The sequence below is a fragment of the Ischnura elegans genome, chromosome 3 (assembly GCF_921293095.1).
Source record: "Ischnura elegans chromosome 3, ioIscEleg1.1, whole genome shotgun sequence".
NCBI classification, from domain to species: Eukaryota; Metazoa; Arthropoda; class Insecta; order Odonata; family Coenagrionidae; genus Ischnura; species Ischnura elegans.
In genome coordinates, this window is record NC_060248.1 from 49,331,306 (window position 1) to 49,341,982 (window position 10,677).

At 38.5% G+C, this 10,677-nt stretch overlaps 1 protein-coding gene across 1 annotated transcript; it reads right to left on the reverse strand.

Moving 5' to 3' along the window:
• Window positions 1-151: 151 nt before the first annotated feature.
• On the reverse strand, window positions 152-7,037 carry LOC124155753 (malate dehydrogenase, mitochondrial). Its single transcript, XM_046529835.1, has 7 exons — window positions 6,869-7,037; window positions 6,144-6,338; window positions 5,889-6,056; window positions 5,641-5,766; window positions 4,124-4,261; window positions 495-686; window positions 152-413 (listed from the first exon to the last, which is right to left on the reverse strand). Exons 1-7 carry the CDS (start codon window positions 6,944-6,946, stop codon window positions 288-290), a joined length of 1,023 nt encoding a protein of 340 aa, XP_046385791.1. The 5' UTR covers window positions 6,947-7,037; the 3' UTR covers window positions 152-287.
• Window positions 7,038-10,677: the final 3,640 nt, after the last annotated feature.

Below are 10,677 nucleotides of genomic sequence, written 5' to 3' on the forward strand. Positions count from 1 at the left end.
ACATTTATTTTGCATAAAAATAACATATATATCATAGAGAATTCTAACATGTTAGATGTAAATGCAAAAAATCCAATAATTTTCCACCTAGCATCAACAGACTACATCAGTAATTTGCAGATGAATTATGAGAATAGGAAAACGTGCAACATCTGGGGGAACTGTTTATTGATTTCTCTACATCCACTCATAGCTGAGCTATGGTACATTCTATGAGCTTCCAGACATACACGATGTTTTAAAAACACCAATTCACACGGCTACCACACATTATTAAATACTCAACTTCACTTATTAACAAATTTTTCACCCTTCTCAATGTTCTTTTTCAGCTCTGGGATAGCTGCCTTCAAGAGCTCATTCTCAAAATCTGAAAGTTTCCCTAATCCAAGATTTTTCTGGATTCCATTTGGCTGCAAATTAGATAAAAATAATTAGACAAGTAAATGAAGATGTTCTAAAGCATATTTGACAGAAAATGAAACTATATTTACCCCAAGCTGCAATGGTGTTGAAAAATATTTAGCCTCAGTCACATTTGACCTCACGTATGCACACTCAATTACATTAGGTTCTCCTTTAAGACCCCTTAAGAGGGCGAAGGCAAAGCGGGCACCAGCATATGCCATGGACAATGTGGCAGAACCTGCACCAGCCTTAGCTTTTACTACTTCAGTACCCGCTTCCTATTAGAGAAAAATAAAAATAGTTTATTGCTGCTGTAGGTATGCTAAGAACAATCCAATTAATGTATAGATAAGATTCTTATTTTAAAATTTGATAAAACATTTATGAACATCTAATCAAATAACTCTTCCTTTTTGAAGTAAAGAGCTTACACAGATTAAGGTGGCCACCAAAATAACAAACATGACTTCCCATACTTTTCAAAACTATAATATGACAGCTGCAGAGGAGTTAATAGAAGAAGCATTTGAAATGAGGAGCTTACAAGGAATGATAAAGGTATAATGAATCCACTGAGTGAGTAAAGAGGAATGCCAAGAAGAGTGGGAGAAAAAAAGTTTTCAAAAATCTCAAGGCAAAGAAAGCTAAAAAAATTATTAAAAACTTAGTTGGATACATTATTAGGCATGATGACCTGTCTTTGAGACTTAGCGGGGCCTAGATTGTTATATGTTAAAAGACATGATGGAATATGTATATATGTATTGTTATTAATAAACTGTATATGTATTATAAAAAAAAAAACAATCGTAGAAAAACAGGTGGAAGGGAAGAAGTGCAAGGGATGGCCACGAATGAGTTACATAGGACAGGTTATGAAGAATGTAAAAGAGAAGAAATATGTCACCATGAAAAGGCTGGCAGATAGGAGAGCTGATTGTGAGTCACACCAATCTTATTATGACTAAGAAAAAATGATAGCGATTATAATTAATTTTTGATTCTTACCTGAGCTCTTGATTTTATATGGAAGTCATCCATTTAATACTTTATTTACTCCACAATCATTATTGTTGAATGCACATGCCCTTAAGGTTAAAATGTTTTCAACCAATTTAATAATAATAATGAATTTTACAATAAACTTGGCAGTTTTTAAAACTTAATGTTACTTTTATAAACAGTCTTCACACAAACATCAGTAATATTAATTCATTAGCATTGTTCAATTAAAATAATCTAATTAATTATCACAATAAAAAATTCTAGTAATCACCAATTTTTTCCATAAAATATTTGTTTGATTATATGTGAGAATAAGATTCCTGAATCTTTCACACTTTTCACTCAACAACGGTTTTGTTAGATACTTAGTTTTAGGGGCGCAGCCAGGAATTAAGGCTGGGGGGGTGGGATTTGGTGCTACTAATACCGGTGTGTGTGGGGGTATGGAATACCCACGAGGATAAGCGGTAGGTGCGTGATTAATAAATTGCAGAATTTTATGATAAACGGTTCAAAATGATGAGTTTTACAGCTTTCTGAGGGATATTTTATGAATCCTTAAACTATTCTATAAGTAATATCAATCCAATTAAGTAAAATGGATTAAACTTAATTATTTCTCTTAGCTCTTGGGGGGTGGGAAGGGGGAGATTTAACCCCAAAACCCCCCTCGCTGCACCACAGCTCTGTTTGTCTACATTAAAAATTATAAATACTGGTCTGCATGTTAACTCCAAAGGATGTATGCTTTCTGATTCACATTTTGACTTAAATTTTTTCTTTTACCATTGCCTTACATACAAAAAATATATTTCTCATTAGAATCTCTAATTTCTTCTTGATTTATATATTTCACCTTCTTATCTGTCTCTACTGTCTTCATTTAACTTTATGCCATCTATTTTCTTCAAGTCTTGAATGCTCCAGTGTCCCAGTCTTTTGTGCCATAAGTTCAGCAACTGCTTTATTCACTTGCATTGGATAATTATCATGTTCTTCCTCTATCCTCTTTTTCTTTTGTCTTTCTAATTTCAGTTTCCAATTTTCTCTTTCTCTTTTGATTCCATCATCTCACAAAAAGCCAATGATACCTCATCTATCTCACATCAGATAGCATTTTTCTTGTATTTTGGTGGTGTTCTCATTACTATTTCTTATACCTTCATCTTGATTTTCTTATGACTTTTGAGATTCATCAGATTCTTTTCTTCAATGAACATGGCTTCATAAGTTTCGTTTAGATCAACAACAAACAATCAATTTAAACCTTTCTTTCCTTCTATTAAAATATTTTGTTTTGGTATTTGCACTTCACCTATTAATATTTTCAATAGTTCCATTATTCTCTTTAATTTCAGAAATTGACTAAAAAATTTTAGACAGTGCAGGTACTTCTTTGACTAACATACATCTTCCTTAGCAACATTAACCCTTTCATTAATTGGACGCAATTGTTCTACTATTTCAGTGGAATTAACCATATCTTTTGTCGCTCCACTATCTATAACAAATTCCAATATTTTCTCAGCATTAAGATTAGACTCAAAATCAGCTAAAATTCCTACTTTACTTCCTCTTGGCTGTCTGCCCCTAAACCCTTTTTCTTTTGACTGAACCTTATTTCTAAAAATGCAATGTTCTTCATCATGATTTTTTAATACATATTTTACATCACTTTTCTCGTAAAAAACAGAACTTTTTTGAATGATTACTTTGTTTACACATTGAAATTTTAGGACATCTAGCTTTGAAATGACCCTTACGGTTACACAAGAAGCACACTATATCACTTTTAGAATTCATTTCACTGTGTCGATGATCTGCAGCAAAAGATACTGCGCTTTTATCACCCTCCATCTTCAATCTTGCTTCTTCCATCTGCAGTTGTGCACAAAGGTCCTCAATTGTTTTTTTCCATTCCTTTCACGGAATCCCATGCACTTGAAATGTGGTGGTAGTCTTAGGGAAGAATGGACATCATTTTTGTCATTATCATTAAGTCATAAATGGGTCGTTTCAGTCCGTTCTCTCTGTAGGCAATATTTTGAATATTGTTCATGTTTGTCATGACGCCCTTAGATCGATCGTATTTGTAGGCATAGAATTCTTGCAGGAGCTGGCATTTCTGTGTCCCTGTGTCCTTCTCGTAAATCTACTTCAGTTTTTCGAACATCAGCTTTTCTGTTTGACACATCATTATTAGATAGACCACTGATGTCTACAGTTGAGCCTATGTAGTTATGGACCTTGGAATCTCTAATATTCCATCTATGGTTTTGATCTTGATTCATTTCCTTATCTTTGCTCAAACTGTCTCCTTCAATAACTTCCATCATTTCTTTGGCTCAAAATAATATTCTTATTTGGATAAGCCACATCACGTAGGCTGATGTGTCCTTCAGTTTCGGTATGTGCGTAACATCTTCAATTGGCATCGCCGTTTCTTGTATTCCTCTTTCTTCCATTCTATCTTATTTCTTTATTTCTACAACAAATTTTGCTCTGGTACCACAACCTTTTGGGTTTATTATAAATTTTTGGTTCTTACTCGAGCTCTTGATTTTATATGGAAGTCATCCATTCATCACTTAAAATACTCTTCAATCATTATTGTTGTAAGTACATAACAACCTTTTAAAAGATTGTTAGAAGAAACTTTAACAATGTATAGCAAAGGCAATGAAAAAACTTCACTGAAGAAGTTAGTTACCTGAATTCTCTCAGTAAGGGCCTTGAGCTTGTCCGCAGGGAATTCCACTGATGGCTTGGCTTGTGAAATTAGAGGAATAATGGTCACACCGGAATGTCCACCAATGACAGGCACATTTACCTGTGCAGGATCTAAGTTCTATACAAAAAGAGAACAACAAATACATCAACCAAGCCACTATTCCATTCCTAAAAAACATACATGTAAATGAAATCTTTTTATTGCTTAGCAAGAGGTGGAATTCAAAACCAAGAATATTCAAGAATACTGAAAGCTGAAGATAGCTACAGACCCACTCAGAGGTCTTAATGAAAACATGAACTTCAATCATTTCCCCAAAAACTGAAGTTGTAAAAATAGCTCTCTCCTACTCTTTAGTTGAGAGTGTAGCCTAAATACTGCTCCAAGATAAAAATAGGCGTGGATCATGACTAAGGTAAGGCAATAACTTTTCATAGACAGTAAAAACAAGACTTTACCAAGAAATAAATGGCAAATCTTGCTCGAGCATTTCAAAAACTTAATCCTACTTCACTTTTTGATCCATTTTTTTTTTAACCTTATTCAATTTTTATTATAAAAGACATATTGTACGCAGGGTGTAGAAAAATTATGTCTCACAATTTTAACCCTGGATGGGTGATGCCACCCAAGAATTATAACCCAAGGGGGGTCCTTACAAGGTTACAACCACCAGGGCCGGGACCCAGTACTACAACTGATATGCCCGCACTCCCAGGGAGGGGAGTGGAAGGGAAGGAAAAATGATTGGGGCACCCCCATGACTAGGAGCCTGACGATGCCTCTAGGGTAGGGATAGGAGTGGTAGGGAAGGATAGGGAATATCCTCGCCACTATGAAAGCAACCAGGGCCTACTACTAAGGAAACCATAATTTATTGTGTGAACAATTTTGGAATTTTATCTATAAAAGAGAAAAATCCAAAGATCAAATCTTTGGAGATGGGTGATGCCAGTAGGAATCAAAATTACAAACTATGTTTCGGTTGATAATGCACCATTTTTAAACTATAGAAACATTGAGCCAAGCACTCTGATTGGCCACGAGTTTCCCTGTTACCATATGCTCTAAACAACTCATGATATCCAATGCTTTGCCTTCGTATAAATTTGCCTTTGTATCCAAACTATCTGGAAACAAGGCAAACTCGCGGCCAATCAGAGCACTGGGCTCAAAGTTACTGTAGTTAAAAAATGGTACAGGTTCGACCTAAACATCATCAATAATTTTGATTCTACTAGCTTCCGCTATCCAGGGTTAAAATTTTGTGGTATAATTTTTCTCCACTCTCTACAGGAGACACCTGGAAATAATAAGTGTTGTATACAATTCTCTAGGGTTCAACACCACTGCAATTTTTTTCTATTACTGCCCTCATGAGCATTGAAATGCTGAGATATGAGAACTTAAAGGGTGGAGAACCCAAGAGAATGTTATTTGCTGTCAGAACTGCGATGGCAACAGATCTTATTCGGCAAAAATTATTTCATAATTACCTTTGCTTCAGCAATAAAAGTGTTGGCTCTCACAATATCGAGAGTGGAGACTCCAAACACCCTATTTGGATCATACACTCCAGCTTTTGAAAGTACTTCAGATGCAATTGGCACAGTGCTATTGACCTAAAATAAAACATTAAATATTAAAATTTTGACATTGAGTGGATTCATGAAGATGCATTGTTTCGTAATAAAAGTGCTCATGGTTGTTTGAACCTTTAAATTTCAAATTTTGAAACCATTACCGGATTGCTAATGATTCCTATTAAAGCTTTCGGGGCTACTTCAGCAATTGCTTGGGCAAGATCCCGAACAATTCCCGCATTAGTATTAAAAAGGTCATCTCTCGTCATTCCAGGTTTCCTAGGAACACCAGCTGGGATGATAACAACATCTGCACCCTTAAGGCAATCCTAGAGACAATAAATTTCGTTTTAAGTAATCTACGTACATATGGGGCATACATCCTGCCACAAGTTCAAGAGGAAGCAGAAGCTTACCCTAAGCTGCTCAGGTCCATTGTGGCCAGTTACTTTCGCACGTGTTTCAATATGACTGAGGTCAGCAGCTACACCAGGCGTGTGCACAATATCGTAGAGGGAAAGTTCTGACACTAGAGGTGAATTCTTGAGGAGAAGCGACAGTGGCTGCCCGATACCTCCACTTGCACCACAAACTGCGACTTTGGCATTCCTCTGAAAGGCATAAGATGGTCATTAAGGAGGATAACAGTTAAAAATAAAATTAGTCGAAAAATATTCTAACGGCATGTGCCGAAACTAGGCTCGCTGCGATACAAGAAATTCTTACCGAAACAATACATATAAACAGGAATGTTCAAGAATACTGATAGTAACACAGAGATCAGCATCATTGATAAGAGGCTAGAAGTCACAGAAGTCACTTGGCGACAATAATTACATGAAGTACAATTAAAACCATCACATAATTACGTAAGTAAGAAGTTGAAAGGTATTTGCAAGACTGAAGAACCGGCAGCCGTAGTGGATTAAGGTACTATAATTTACATAGGGCATTGTGACTATAAATTCCGGAGTTTTGACATGACTCTCCGATTTTTCTAGACAATTACTTAGATTTTGAAGTAATGTGGAGACACAATTAAGTTTGACGTCACAGACACATAATAACTTAACAACCGCCAATGTAATACAGGGTCACAAAATTCATTGTAAAAATACCTTTAAAAACAACCATAACCTACCTGAGCTGTTGTGCATATGCTTTTAGCATGCTTGCCTGCTGCAATTACAGCCTGAGGTTTAGCGACACGAGAGAACATTTTTGTACAAATTCACAGAATCTTTGGTTACGGCAAATTGGTGTCGTTCTCCACGGGCAGACGGTCGACAAGAAGGTCACGCAATGCGCAGAATCGAAAAATTACCAAACCGCCACCTACCCGCGAAACATGAACTACACAAGTTTTGAGACTGAAGAGCGCCAACTTTTAAATTGCTAACACAGTCGACCATTGTGGTATTGGACTCCACTGTACTGAGATCCGAATGCTAAATCTCAAGAAAGTAAATGAGTTTACACGGAGGAACGTGCAGAAATATGGAGAAACGCCGCGGAAACCTCAGATCCATTTTAAATGACAGTAATATTTGCTGTCGAGAATCTGCTAAACACTACACTTCCTAGGGTGGGAAAACGAATAATCATTCAATATTTCTACACGAATAAGACCTTAAATTGTGACAGTACAAAAATATGTTTCCATGGATTGTCGAGGAAAATATACAAAATTCGCGACTGCGTGCAAAAGTACGTTTAAAATGTTTTCTACCAACGCGCGTGCTGTTTATTCCGCATAAATTATATCCGATATCCTCCTAGCAACGTGCTAACAGCTATTCGTTTGTGGTAAAAACAGGTTAAAACCATAAATACTGTATAGTAATATAAACGCTAAGGTAAAAACCTATGATGTAATCAATAAAATCTATAGGTTAGAGGGGATATATTTTTAATATTGAAAGTAGAAATGCATTTAATAAAGCGTTCAGGGATCAACATTAGTGAAATGCATCGATTAAAAACTTTTGGGGAATGTAAAGCAAATGAAAAAGTCACCTCGATGCGAAGAAAGGGTCACAGCGAGGTAGAGCCATGGAAGAAGAGAGTTAGAGAGAAGAGAGAGCCATGGTAGAGCGAGTATTTGAGAAATTAACTTTTGATTAGATAGACCGGAGCATGGGAAATAATGCAAAAATGCTAAAATATGCCGTCTATGCGATTGGCTACCTCATTTCTGTCCGAGTACTCCACATCATTCCCTTCAGTGCGTATTTCTTGTTGATGAATGTAGGGCGCTCACAGTGTAGTGGCCCAGTAATGGATATAACGAAAGTGACTCGCCAAGATTTACACAGTACGGTTTTGCGAAATGGATTCCAAGGGGGTCCACGGTTCTTAAGGGGGTCCACGAAGCATAAGAAATCATTAGTATTGGAGTTTTTACACAAAAAATGTTTTTTGAAGGGAGATGAGTAATAAAAAACTTTGCTTGTGGCCTTCATTCAAAAAGAGGTTTTTATTAGAGTAGACCCTCATTATTACGAAGTTCACAGGACCGAAAACCCGGAGGATCATAATAACGAAGTTCGTAGGAACGTTTCTTTTAGGAATATTTCTCGGGTTTCCCACCGGGTGTCGTATCGGGTTGTAGTTCCCAACGTTTCCATGATTAAGTCCGTCATCAGGGGTTAATGTTGAGCCAAGTGTTTTCTCCGGTATTTATACTCATGAGGGCCGTTCAAGTGGAACAGAGACAAAGGCTTCCAGTTAAGTAATACGTGGAAGTCAGTGATCAATCACTATAAATCACCCCAATTCAGAAAGGACCAATCAGGGCCCACTTGAACGGCCCTCATGAGTATAAATACCGGAGAAAAAACTTGGCTCAACATGTGCCATAATGGGCACTTTCTCAATCCCTCTGAGTCTCAATCCCTCTGAGTCTCAATCCCTCTGAGTCTCAATCCCTCTGAGCCTCAATCCCTCTGAGCCTCAATCCCTCTGAGCCTCAATCCCTCTGAGTCTCAATCCCTCTGAGCCTCAATCCCTCTGAGCCTCAATCCCTCTGAGCCTCAATCCCTCTGAGCCTCAATCCCTCTGAGCCTCAATCCCTCTGAGCCTCAATCCCTCTGAGCCTCAATCCCTCGGAGCCTTTATCCCTCGGAGACTTTCTCGCGAAGCTACAGAGTACGTCGTGCCTGCCTGATCCACGCGTGCCGCTGATCCTCGCGTCCTGTGAACTGCTCACAATTTATAGTGAATTCACCAACGGTGTCGGCCTCTTTATGCCATGTGTGAACTATCGTTACTTTCTGCCACCGTTTACCCAATTGTAAGGTGAATCGTCAGCGTGAAACCTGTTTCCCCTCCTCTGCCTACACCTCCCCTCTCACGCCTGCTTCGAGCGCGGCCGCGATCCTGTAAGCCGCCTGGCTCGCTCTCTCTGCTACTGACCACAGACAAGGAAGGAACTCTCTCTCGTGCCCGGCTTCTTCCCAACGGCAAGAGTACATTATCCTCAGGCAATTTAGTATTTTATGTATTGTGCTCCTAAAGCTTACTTTGGTTATTAAATGTATTATTACTGTTGGAAATCAACCATATTGTTTGTTATTTGTTTCACTCCTAACCACCTATTTCTCGTCAATTCATTCTCGCGACGTGTGTGCGTTGCAAACATTAACCCCTGATGACGATAACGGACTTAGTCATGGAAACTTTGGGAACTAAAACCCGATACGACACCCGGTGGGAAACCCGAGAAATATTCCTGCAGAGCATACGCCGGGAAAAACTCAGATTCTACACGTTTCTTTTAGGAATCGTCGAAAAAAAAAACAGTATAAACGCGATTAAATTACACAGAAATATATATAAACAGGAAAATTCGTTCCAGTTTTTCAACAGAAGAATGTGGCATGACGCAATCGAGGGTTGATATCTTGCCGAATACATATTACAAGTCCACATACACATACAAGTCCGGTATTCGAACTGGATGCTTTCCAAGACCTTGTTCCTAGGTTGATAAACTTACAGTCCGGCCGCCGAGAGTTGTCCAATGACAGACAGAATGGTGTAGGTCTGGGTAGGGGCAACTCTGCCAGGTAAGAAAGCGAAAAGTTTATAAAGGGTTCCGTGAAGAAAAGAACCGGAAGGGACAACGAGCGTGAAGGACCTAGAGGAATAATCACTTGTTTTGGTGATTCGAAGAATGGGCTTGTTTTGATGGATCGGGCTTATTTTGGTACTCATTTATGCATTTGACAACGTTGCATGACTAGGCGAGGGTGTGAGGTGCGTTTGGGGGACAGCGATTGACTTTAAACCGTGCTGGCGCAGGATTATCCGGCCCTCCTATTGTGCTGTAACCGGACAACTCGCCAGCCGAACTGTATTCAAGTTATCGAGGAGTACGGTTATCCTTCAGAATGCAACACTGCATTACACGTATACGCTTACTCTCGACAGTGACGAACTGATTTAGCGGGGCGTGCGATGCATCCGGAGCCGGAAATATAGCCGCGGTGACGACGAACGGGCGAAACGCTGAACAGTTCCTAAATTTACACCGGATTCAATGTTACCTTGCTCAGATTGTGATCACAGTGAGAGTTTCCCAGCGCCCCACCGCGTAGTATCGGCCAAATCGAAAGGCGCCAAATTCGAAATTTGAAAATTTTGAATGCTCGTATCTCTGAAAATTCGTAAATCGAATGTGCATAGGAAGAGGACTGACTGTACATCCAATTTATGAACGGTTATGATTGGGTCACCATGACTTCACGGGAATGAAGCTTGTTATACGATGTTGCGTGTAAACTGAATAAAGAACCATAATTGACGCTCTTAGGCACAGTAAACGAGAAGAACTTAAACGTGGCGCGGTTAGTAAAGCTTAAGTAAAGTGAATATCCACCTAAATGAGTTGACATATGCGTGGAACTTCGTAATAAAGTTCATTTTGTAACCGCCGGGACCGGGACTAAG

Coding starts and splice junctions, on each gene's coding strand:
- LOC124155753 (XM_046529835.1), bottom strand. CDS start 6,946: ATGTTCTCTCGTGTCGCTAAACCTCAGGCTGTAATTGCAGCAGGCAAG. Junction 5,767..5,888: donor TAGGAATCATTAGCAATCCG/GTAATGGTTTCA, acceptor GTTTTATTTTAG/GTCAATAGCACTGTGCCAAT. Junction 414..494: donor CAACACCATTGCAGCTTGGG/GTAAATATAGTT, acceptor TCTAATTTGCAG/CCAAATGGAATCCAGAAAAA.